Source organism: Bactrocera dorsalis, chromosome 3, assembly GCF_023373825.1.
Source record: "Bactrocera dorsalis isolate Fly_Bdor chromosome 3, ASM2337382v1, whole genome shotgun sequence".
NCBI classification, from domain to species: domain Eukaryota; kingdom Metazoa; phylum Arthropoda; class Insecta; order Diptera; family Tephritidae; genus Bactrocera; species Bactrocera dorsalis.
The window spans coordinates 56,315,529-56,328,031 of record NC_064305.1 but is presented as its reverse complement, the minus strand read 5'-3'; the positions used below and the strand labels follow the sequence as shown (position 1 = coordinate 56,328,031).

General features: G+C 37.6%; 1 protein-coding gene across 1 annotated transcript; it reads right to left on the bottom strand.

The window, feature by feature from the left end:
* Positions 1-2,400: 2,400 nt before the first annotated feature.
* On the bottom strand, positions 2,401-3,320 carry LOC105223065 (C-type lectin 37Db). The gene is made up of 3 exons (XM_011200670.4): positions 3,096-3,320; positions 2,963-3,036; positions 2,401-2,890 (listed from the first exon to the last, which is right to left on the bottom strand). Exons 1-3 carry the CDS (start codon positions 3,220-3,222, stop codon positions 2,420-2,422), a joined length of 672 nt encoding a protein of 223 aa, XP_011198972.2. The 5' UTR covers positions 3,223-3,320; the 3' UTR covers positions 2,401-2,419.
* Positions 3,321-12,503: the final 9,183 nt, after the last annotated feature.

Here is a 12,503-nt window from a genome sequence, read left to right as displayed (position 1 = left end):
TGGTGTCAACCCGAGAGTAGGAAAACGAATTACTGCAGGATATATGAATTAACATCAACATATAATATTGTATGAACTTGGAGCATTAGCAAAACTTTTACAAGTATCAATTTCGCGTATTTATCCATTCATTGTAAACTTTCGGTTATGCGCATTTTTTGATTACTTTCAAATTTATTCAGGCGGATTTGCGAGAATTGCCCGCGAATAGTTTAATAAGTTCGTTTTAATGGTACTCAAAGTTTTTTTTACTTTCTTTATTAGTCGCGAATGTATACGAACATATTAAGAAATTTTATATTTGTACTCGAACATTTGTGGTAATACAAGGAAAATTCTTAACGTGATATTTCGGCAGAGCTGATGAATGTTTTAGTGCCTTTTTGCTTATGGTGTTTAGCATTGAATTATTTCGAAGATATTGGGAATGAAATAGTGTAAGTTTCTTTCCCTTGCTTTAGTGCTCAATATTGCTGTGGCCTTTACACTTTTCTTTTGCATTCTGATGATGATAAAAGTGCGGATTCTGCGTTCAAATGGAGCCCACATGTTTTCTAATGGGATTGAGCTCAGGTGATTGTGGAGGTGTATCGAACAACTTTGGAGCATTATAATGCAGCCCACGACGCACAACGTCAGCAGTGAGTTTGGGTCGTTGTCCCATTGAAAGTAAAACATCCCAGGCAAATTTTGCTTCAAGATACATAAGTAAACAAACTTATACATTATTCAAGCAATGCAATTTCTCCTACTCTGCTCGCCGACAACAAAACTAATCCGTCACGGTGTTTCACTGTCGATGAGAGATCGTGGACATCCAATGCCGTGCAAGGTTTTCTCCATACCAATTGTCTTCCTTTTATTTCGAAAATGCAGGTTTTTGTTTCATCAGACCACAGAAGCAATTCCCAAAATGGTGTGTGCTTTATATTGATTATTTTAAAAATATATATTAATTAATTCAACAAACAAACAAGCAATTGGTTTCTTAGTAAAGCGCCAAATTCCACATAAACACATTCCGCTACAATCAAGTAACTATACTTTCACACAAAAATAACAATAATAAACACATATATTCCTCCCTGTCAAAACTTTTCAATTAACGACTTATTCAACCCAATGCCAATGGCGACTTCAACACATGGAGTACACTATGGGGATCTCCTCAACCAAATATTGTGATAAAAGAATTTAAAAACTTTTAGAGAAAGCCAACCTCACTCTTCTTATATACACCATCCCGCTGCTATCCGCCGAAGCTTAAATGCTTTCCCCATTTCAACGACAAGATGTCGGGTTTTTAGAGATTCATTCTTCAACATCTTCCGCTATCTGTGCAGATGCGAGGCGGATATTAATTTTAACCAAGGATATAACTTTTCTCGCTTTCCGGTTTATTAATATTTCCGGGGGTTTGAAGTAATAATTCTAGTTGTGTTAAAGGCTTTGATAACGTATCTAATTGAAGACTCAGCTCTACCAACCATTGCCTCAATTTTGCGAAAAGTTTTACCACTTTCTCTTAATTTTAAAATAATTTTGCCTTCATCCATTTCAAATTGTTTTCGCATTTTGTTCATTGTTACTAAAATAAATTATTTAAAAACAAATCTGTTGCAAGACCACACAGTTTGACTTATAGCTTATGAATTTTTAGTTCTTTATATAAATAAACAATAAAGCAGCGTTTTATTACAGTCCCACGTTAAAATGAACTAAACAATCCATATGAGCGGAGGCTTTTTCTGCTCCTTAAGCTCAAGTTTAACGGAAAATATGCCGTTATCTTAACTTCTATGGAAACAATTTCAATTATTTTTTGCATGCGTGTGGCTAACAAAGTGATGTTCTCAGAATTTTTGCTTTTTTATACTTTTTCTAATGTTATTTGGGAAAAAAATAGTAATTAAAAAACTATGAGCGAAGACTTTTTCTGGCTAGTTAGTATGTACATAGTATATAGTAGGATAATTTTTGCCAGCTTGTACTAACTGTTCTTCAAATTATTTACTTTTAATTTTAATTTACGATTATTTTTTTTTTTTTAGGAAAAAGGTGTTCATTTATCACATACAAACGATATCCGACCGCCATTGCATGTATTTGCCATACAAACTAACCGATCAAAACCCAGTCCTTTGTATCGAAAATTCTTCTATTTCATAACATATCTTCACAAATTCAGCAAATGTCCAAGGCAACCATTTGTTGAACTTTTCTGTTGATATTTTCGACGTAGTTCAGTGCCCAAAATGACTTTAAATTATTTTCTGTCACAGCGAGTTCATCTCTTTGCATACAGATTTTCGAAATTTTACTATTAATTTTTTTGTTTTGACAATTAAAACCACCTGAGGACACAAAGCAAACTCACTTCGAAATAAAAAACAAAATAAAAACGTTTCTTTACATATTATTATTCCCTGCAGTTTAATATATGTGCAGATTGTTGATATACTTCTATGAGTTTTTTCAAACCACAATTTCGTACTTTATCCTCACAGTTTGATTCCGATTTTGTGGCGGAATCACGAGCTTTTAACGACAAATGCTTTTCGCAAATAATATGCTTTCGTCCTTTATAACAATTATTATCGTTCATAGTAAAGCTATCGTCGATAAGCGAGACTTCTACACAATCCTCCGAAGCGTCCGCATTGTTCGGTTCGTTCTCTTCCCAGAATGTATAAAGCATTAAACGTCCACTATTCAGCGACATGTACATTCCTTCCTCCGCCAAATCATTGCTACTTGTCCAAGTACGCATATGACTAATCTGCATCTGCTTTAAGTGCGAAAATAAAGCGTTCTTTTCAGCCAACGATTCAATCGTTAGCAAATCACTGTCGTATGAACGACAAAAATGAGCAGCTGCGAACCAATTCAGCTACAATGGGAAGACAATATGTTTTATGGAAATATAATTGGGATAGCTCTTAGGTATTTTTTGTTTGAGTACCTCTAAGGCCAGAGTCGACACCAAATAATACTTGGTACCAACTTTAACGAACGGGTGTAAGTCCACATCTTCGCCTGTAAATTTAAGAAAAAAATTAATAGTTCAATAAATCAATTACTTAAATTTGTATTACCTTCTTGAACCGCTGTACTACATGTAGTATATACTGTGGAATTCACCAAAAGAAAGAGCAAAAAAACATATTTTGTTTGATGCATCATTAAAGCGTTTCGTTTAAGTTGAAGTGACTGCGCGTCCATTTACTGATGATGTGAAACATCAAATGAATTTATTGCAAGTTTTATAGATTATATTTTTAGTAATAAATAGCTCTGAATTGTATATATGTACGTGTAACAGTGTCTACCGAGTAATGAATTCAATCAAATTTGGTTACTCTCACTACCAAATCATATGAACCTTAAACACAAGCCGTAGTCTCTCTCACAAGCGATAAGCATTTTTACAAGGCAGTGTAAATTTATTATGAGTTATGAGCCAGTACGAACTCAGTAGACAAAATTATTTGTTTCAACCTGAAGTTCTAAAAATATAGAATAAAAGATAATACAGTTAAATATATTAGAAGAAAACAGTATCTTTGTTTAGAGCGTAATTCAAAATATAGCGATTTTATTCGACAAACTCTCGCTGTCAACTAGTATTCTACTAACTAGTTAGATTTTAGGCAAAGATATCTTGCTGTGGGCTAGTATTTTTGCTTACTTGGTACTTGTGCAATGTTCTCGTTAGACCCACTGATAAGAGTCTGTCGCTTGTCGCAGTTCGTGCCCAGATTAAATGGAAAACTAAATTATTGCAAATTTTGTTTTTTATAATTATCATTTACTATTAAGTCATGTAGAGAAGAAAGTGTGGGTACTCTTATAGAGTATATGTGCAATGCTCAGCAATAGTCACGGTTCCACTTTATACGCCTTGTCATTATCTTTCTCAATAATTTTCTTTAAGATCTTTCCATCGAAAATTTGCAGTTTGCTTTTGTCATTTTCGAGTAGCGTCCATGATTTTGTTTGAGAGAATACGTAGGTTGCCTTTTATATTTTGGGGGTTTGGCCCCACTAGTGTTCTAGTGTTTAAATCTGGCAACTGACAACCTTATTGTGAAGTTTGTTAATTTTGATTTTGTACATACTCAGAACGTTGTGACTCACGACCTCTTTTTGTGTTGTTGAAAGTAACTTGAAATATGCATTTCGGCCATAAAATGAGTTTAAATCGCGACCAATTCGCGCAATTACTTTTCACAACTTTGGACGTGAATTATCTCAGTCACAGTGCATCGATGCATTTAATTCAATGTCTGGCGATGAAGCTTCATCAAAGACCAGTGCTGCCAAATGGAATAGTGAATTTAATGCAGATCACTCCAAGGGGGATTTCGAGAAGGTTGTCCAAAATCAATTGCTGTTCCGGAAACTATTCTGTGCGCAAACAGTTTTTGTTCAGTTATCATGTGACCTATGGTGAGGTAGAGACATACATTCAATATTGTGTGAACACTTCACTGTAAAAAAAAAAGATTTGTAAACGTTGTATCGACAATTCGTTGATCGCGCAAAAAAAGGACTCGTATCTATTGGTCGAGAGAAGTGTTAATAAAATACGGTAGCAGTGCTACGAAACACGTCTTTGAAATCGTGACGGATGATGAAACTTGAATTTACGTGGATGCGGCCGAAATTAAAGAGCAGTCGACTGTACGGTTGTTTCAAGATCAGTAGAATCCAACAAAAGTTGTTCGCGTACGAAGCACTTTCACACAAATGGTTGCCTGTTTTTTTAAAACAACTGGACATATTGCAGCTACACCACAATAACAACGCAGAACAGAAATTGTGAGAGGTATATAATCGTATGTTTGCCAGTTATCTTTCAATAAACTACTAAAACCAACCGCCGAAGACGAATCATTCTTCATCCCGATAATACGAGCTCTCAAACATCTACTGAAACAATTGCAATTCATCCACTTTAAAGTCCTAACTTAGGACAGAATAACTTCTTTTTATTCAAGTACAAAAACTATAAACAAACAGTTCAACGTTTTGCAACACTTCTAGAGACGGTTGATGCAGAACGCATGTTTTAAAGATACCTCAATAAGAGAAGATACCTGCAAAATAATATAGATCTTAATAGATAATATTTTGAAAAACAATAAAGCTATTTTCGATGATAAATATTTGTTTTTGTTCTTTAATTTCGAAATATAAAAGGCAGCCTACGTTATACTGGTCGAATGATGATTTGGTAAAGGATTAGTTTATATTGCCAATTGAGAAGATTTGACTACAACAGTTAAATTAGGAACACCTATGACCTATATTATTGTATACTGCGATTACCTCCACATACGCCGAAAAATTCTTCCTAGCGTGTATTATTTTAGGATCTGAGAAATGGTAATAACTACTGAGATCAGATCTGGAGAATATGGTGAATGCGGAAGACTACGAAGACCAAATCACTGATTTGCGCCATCACTGACTTTTGATACGGTGCATTGTCTGTGTAACAGCAATTTCTTTTTCTTAAAATGCGGCCATTTTTTTTTGCGATTTCGTCTTTCAAACGGCCCAATAACGGTTGTTGTTGAAACTGTTGTTCTTCGTTTTTCAAAGAAGTGAATAAACATTATGCCATGTGCATTCCAAAATACAGACGTCATAACCTTGCCAGCGAACAGTCTACTCAGATGACTGTCGATTGGACTTCGGAGTGCAATGATGGAGTCATGTTATCATTTGTTGCCACATATCGATGCAAAAACTCGGATTTATTACTCTTAAAGATTTTTAAACACTGCTCTGAATCATCAACTCGTCATTTTTTTTAACCAAAAGTGAGCTCGCGCAGCACCCACTCTGCACAGAGCTTTCTCACACCGAAATATTATTTATTTATGTTGAGCGGGATAAAACAGGTGTGTCTTGTCCAATCATCAAAAAGCAATAGGACGAATTAGGGAAGCGAATAAGCTGATTATTATTGTTACGGGGCTAAATATTTTAGTTGTTGAATACAGTGTTACCAGATGAAAGTAGTTAATTAAATTATGATGAATAGTTAATAAGTTGATCTATTACAAATTTGAGTGATGTTAATCGCTACACGACACCTACATATTTATGTACGTTTGAATATAAGTATGTTCTGAACGTAAGTAAATATGTTTGAATAGTTAAGTCTTCAATGCATGCAATACGCATTACATTAGCATTTATATGCATATAATTAAATGTGTGTGATTATGTATACATTTCTTGTTTTGTTCTGTCTCGGCATGATCGTCTTTAAAAATATGTGTATGTTCAATGATATTTGAACAACCGTTTTATATGAGTGTTGCAATGGTCTGAATAAGCTCCAATGCAATTTCAACTTACACAGACTGTCGATGTCGACTATCATGTGTACCAAGCTTCAAAAAAACATGGCAATTTTTACTAAAATAAGGAATTCAACTCCTTGAGTTTTCCTGATCACTTCTATATAGATATACATGTAGGTTAGGTTAGGTTAAACTAGTAGGCACGTTAAGCCACGCAAATACCAGTTTTGCTTCTTTGCGATACCAGATCGAGCTCAGTTTCTTGATCCAAGAGAAGTAGTTAAAGGATACCGCGCTTGACGCGAATATTAACAGACTCTGCGGCCTCACTATCAATACTTCGTGAAGTGTATCACACCATGGGGACCATAGATGCTTACAGCGCAGGCTTGCTAATGCGGGACAAGTGAACAAGAGATGCTCCACTGTTTCCCTAGAATCCTACTCTATTTTGATTTTCCTTTCCATGCTTCTGTCGAGATCATCGTACATAAAATGTATCGGTTTCCCAATTATGTGTTTTCTTGTGAACAGAAGCATATCCTTTTTCACTAATAGAAGCGGAGATAGCAGTGTACCTTGAGGAATACCTCTACAGACTTCCTTAGTCATTTTAGCTTCGGTCCATTCTGCTCCTATCCATCTAGAGGTGAAAAGGTTGCCGATCCAGCGTTGTATGGTGGGATCAACACCTCTTGACTGGATACTATTCAGAATTGATTCCGTAGAGACGTTGTTGAAAGCTCCGGAAATGTCCTAGAGCATGCTCCTTATATTCAAGAGCTCTTTCGATATAAAATACCTGTGTATGGGTTGCAGTCTCTACTGATCTACCATTCGTATATGCGTGCTGCGCCTTGGGCAAGCTTCTAGGAGCCGTTGCGGCCCTAATGTGCATGTCTAAGATCTTCTTTAGCGTTTTCAGCATGAAGGAAGTTAAGCTTGTAGGTCAAAACGCTTTTGAGTGACACAAACGACCGTTCTGTAAACAAAACTATCAAATGTACTTTGTGAAATCTGATGCGACGGTCGTGCAAAGAGAGAGAGGATTTAAATTTCCAGCTGAAAGTTGGTAGTTACGTCGAAAATTTAGCTTTACTTCAATAAAACGTGCAGCAAAGCAGCAGCCATTGTAATGAAATAAAATTCGGAATTAACCGTAGTAGTGTTCGCATCAAATGCGTACGAATACGGGCGCATACGCGCATGTAAACTTATCAATTGTGAATGCAATTTACGCTTATGAGATTGTCTGCGAGCGTGCAAAATGGTCACGCACACAATGCTACTTCCGCGCTGGTGTATCGAAGCAAATTATCCATGTATTTGTATCGGCGCTGTATTGGCACGCCTCGACATTTTATTAGACGCCACCAACGCCAGCCGTCAACACCATTCCGCCGTTGGAGCTGCGGATGTTGGAGCAACTGTTGCAATTTGACTGGAGCGCGTCGCAACCTTTCGCACCCTCTCACGAGCTTTCTCGCCTCATCCAATAAACATTCGGTGCTCGTACGGCTAAGGCGGCGATTGTCACGCCAACATGTGCACTTCCGTTTCCTTCGTCATGATTGTTTGCGAATTCCCTAGCATGCATATGTTTGGGTGAGTGTGTGTGTGTGCACAAAAATTGTAAATTGAATTTAATCGAATTGACAATGAATTGAACTGTGTCGCGCACCGCATTTCTTAGTGATTGCGAAGATATCGCGAAATTGCAAATTCCAATGGTGCGCAAAAGCACACACATGTGTAAACACATACATATATACAAGGTTGTTTATAACAGTATCGTGTTCTAACTGCCGCATGCATTCTAGCGGACTATGTCGGCAACAAAACTGACTTTCGCGCTTATTTGCATTGTATATTTGGTCTTGGCGTCCTTTGCCTTCAAGCTATTTGAATAAAATAAAACTCTTCTCTGAATGATATTTGTTGCATCGCTTGAGGCTCTTTAGAGAAATACTGTGAAATCGGCGAGAATATGCAAAATATGTTGTATCGGGTGCATAAATTCGGAGAGCTCGTTTAAGGTATTTCCAGAGATTCAAGATTTACATGCTTTTTTTCAGCCCATTTCCCTTCACTTGAGTTTCCTGAGCGAACAAAGGAAAACTACACACAAAAGACTTAGCTTCCATGAGTTATCTTTCTCGAACAATCGTTATCGTATTTTGTAGATACAATTTAATACTACACGACCCGCATAAATCCGCAAAGCGCTTCGAGTATATCAGGAACTTGTTGAGACGGGGCTCTCCAGATAGATGAGGAGGAAAAAGTGCACCCCACTCTCCGCCACTAAGCTTTGACAACTAGCGTCCGACAAAATATTTAACCCTACCGCATAGACGCCGCTATACAATGTCCAGTAAGAACTCCTACAATCGCGGCAAGAGTGCAGCGAATTTCCGACTTTCGACTCCAGGCCAAAAGAATCGCATATTTGCACAGGCGGGGATGGTCGACAAACGTCTGCTAAGCGCACGCAAGGTCCATTGGTCCCGTGATAGAACGCAAGATGACAATTCAGACCCAATTCGGTTCCACTCCGAAATGAGTTTTGCAGTTTATTTGGACCAGAAATCCAAACGATCCTGAAGTTGAAGTGGCTTGGTGCTATTTCTAGTGAGGGAAGATATTCCTTAATTAGCTCTGAGCGCACAATTATCAAGCTCTGCGCTAGTATTGCCGCCCTGCTGACATAGTGAATGTTCATCTTTCAAAAATAGGCTGAATTTCGTAGCAGTGCGATATTATTAGCATCCATTTCTGCCTGAAAAGCACTACTGACGGTAGCCTAGTGCTAAACTTGACAGAAAACTCCGGCTCATCTTTCCCTCTTAGTTTTGACCCGTCATCGCAAAGCCTGTTCTCCAATACTGAGCTAGTTCTCTAGCGACTGCTCACTTTTCCTATATTTCTCGTCGGTATCTGAGCAGTGAAAAGTCGCCACCCTGCGACGCATTGATTCAAGTTCATTGTACGGACCCTTTCATATACTCCACTTCGTCTTAAAGCGCAGTTCACAGCTATTTAATGTTCACGGGTGTAGTCCGCAGTTCATCAGAGATGCCGCTTTATGGACATGTTCACACTTCTAAGCGAGTGTGGCATTTTCTAGCGCACTTCATCAGACGAAAGCCGAAGAATATTATTAGCTTGATCTTTAGTGGGAATCTCCACCTTATCCCGATAGCTCTACAAGGCAACCGTAGCCTTCTTTATTCTTTCCTTAATATTTTATGAAAGTTTTTTTAACAAGCATATAACCTTGGTGATCTCTAGGTATTATACTCGTAGATTACTAGTTTTGGTAGCATATCCGATAACTTCAATGTTGTCAGATTTTAGACTATTTTACTTGTTTTGGACTGGTTTAGCAATGGAAATGACCAATTTCTGTCAAAAATGAAAATACAAAAACTTTTTTTATTGATTTTTAAAACTTAAGTGCTGAATCAAAATATTATAAAATTGTTCAATAAGAGAATCCGTTAAAAACCACCCTCGAAGCATAACTTTCTAATTAGTTCGCCGAAAGTTTCATCCATCACCCCATCTAGATTAGCCTATTCACTGTTGTTAGAAATTGTGTGGCAAATAGGTGGATATTGGTAACGGATAGACGAAATGTTTCTAGCATTTTTTTAACATTTTTATAGAGAAAACACTTTAAATAAATTAAAAAAAAATTGTTAAGAATAATTTTTGCGTGCTCAGATAATTTTAGGGACATCGATATTGATGTTACCAATATTTCATCCATCCTTTCAAGAATATGTGTGTCCTAAATCTTTACTTTTGCTTTTGCATTGTTTTTGGAGTTGTCTCTGCTTGGGTTTTAGCAAGAATGAAAGAAGGATAAAAATATATCACTTCGCGACCTAAGTCAAATTCTCGGATTTGAGATTTGCAAATCGGATAAAGGAAGGAATTGCAACGAAAAGGCAAAGTTAAAATCAAACAGCGGTGCCACCGCAACGACCGAGGAAAAAGGACGACCGTGTAAAGCCAGACGTCAGACTTAATCGAGAGAAAGCCTAAACGTCCAGTACGGCAGTGACGGCCAGTGAGATAACCAAGAGGCAACCCCGTTGAATAAATCACAAAAGAGAAACGGAAAGCGGCAATAAAGAAAACCGGATGCGAAGGTTCTCATACCCCACAAGGTAAAACGGCTTTCAGTAGACAAATTCTTGATATGCCGGTGGAAGATTGGAGGGTGCTGAAGGTTACCTACTCCAGCAAGGACGATGGCAGCCAAAACTACATCCTCCAAAGTAACAAGTCGGCCGAATATATATTCTACGCACGGTTCGGTAAGATGGGGGGTGTGGTAGCATGTATCTTCATCTCACGAAGCGCAAACCAGCCAACAAACCCGAAAACACGCTAGAGAAGCGAGAGGTGAAAATGATCTTATAGCCAAAATTAAAACTTCACAAAGTAGATAAGAGAGAGCCGAAGCATCAACCCGACCCCATATAGAAACCCGAACAAGCTAGTGAAGTTTCTTCCAATAAATCTGCATAAAAGCAAGGTGGTTTCTGCATAACTCTTCCTCAATCTAGTTCAGGAACAATGGATAGTCTCAGGAAATATGGTAATCGACTATATATCAGGTTGTCAAAAAAGTCTTGCGGTATTTTCCCTAGTTAGCGCTGAAAGCTCGTAGTTCTAGTTTTATTCCTCGCATCGGGTCATGCTATACCTTTTTGGAAAGCTCGTTTTACGCGCTAACAAGTGTTTGATCGATTGCCGTTTCTTTTAAGTCGTTCGTGAGTTGTAGCGTCGCAAACATGGAGCAAAATAAAGAGAAAATACAGCATATTTTACAGTACTACTACGATAAAGGCTAAACAGTAGAACTCCTGAGGTTGGTGGACGCGGCGGATAAAGCCAAAAAATCCTTGGTGATAGACGCAGATGCCTATGTGCACCACACAGTATGGGGTAGCGGGAGGAGGAACCAACATATATGTAATTGCCGTAACTCGTACGCTTATGATATTTACATTCAGGTGCACAAGATTTGTTAGTAATATGAGGTCTGGGGCAAGTTTTACCTCGATTTAATCTATTTTGGGCGCAATAGTGCACCATTATTAGATAAAACACGCTCTCTCAATTTTATTAAAATATCTCACATATTTGCCGTTATATGGGGTATAAAGTCCACTGAAAGTTCGAAAATCTTTATATTTGGTATAGAGAGCTAAGGGAAGTATTGGCGATGATTATTTTTTTGATAAAGGAATATATCATTACAAAGGAAACATTCTCACACACACTGGGGTCACATATTGGGGATGAACTTCGCTCTTTCTTAGTTTTTTTTTGTTTTTTCTCGAAAGCCAAAAAATGCCCGAAATTGAGGCTTATAGGCCGCCTTAAAGCAATAAGCGACTGACAATACTTATTCGATATAATTTTCAATAAGAATTCAGCACTTGCAACTGGATGCGAACACAAACTACTTATCATCATGTTACAAGTGAGTTACATGCATATGAATATTTGTATTTCATTACAGTTTGACGCTAGAGAAAAATGCAAATGTGGCAATATCACTACTCCTCTGCTGGCAGTTGAAGCATTTTATGTGCTTTATGTGCTGCCACTGCACTAGTCTATTGTAAAAGCACACACGCGCACACAAGCATATACAAAGTCTTATGTATGCTTGCATGAAAGTGTGCATATGTAGAATAACAACCAATAAAGAAATAATGAAAAGAAGTACAACAGGCATTACACGTGTCAGCGCGTTGTATTAAAAAATGATAATAATAAAAGGCAGCAACGCAGCGGCTAGAAGGCAGTGCAAAGCATTTGATAACTAGCACATGGATAAACTACTGCACATGTACTTACACACATACACAAATAGTATATACGCATGCGGGCAACTAAAAGCAAGGCGTGCAGGGCGTATGAGCAACATTGCTCGCATAGTGGATGTGTCTAACGTGTCAGCGGCGCAGCGTCGCTTTGCGTAAAATTCTTAAAATAAAACATTTGAAATGTACATTTTTAATATGTCACACCACCACATGTGCGTTTGTATATGCCAGTCTAGTTGTTGCGCATTCCAACAACAATATGTGGCTTGTATGTGCGCCGTGTGTGGCGTGTTTGTGCCGCTTTGTTTGCTTATGCTCATATGCCATCGTTCGTTCT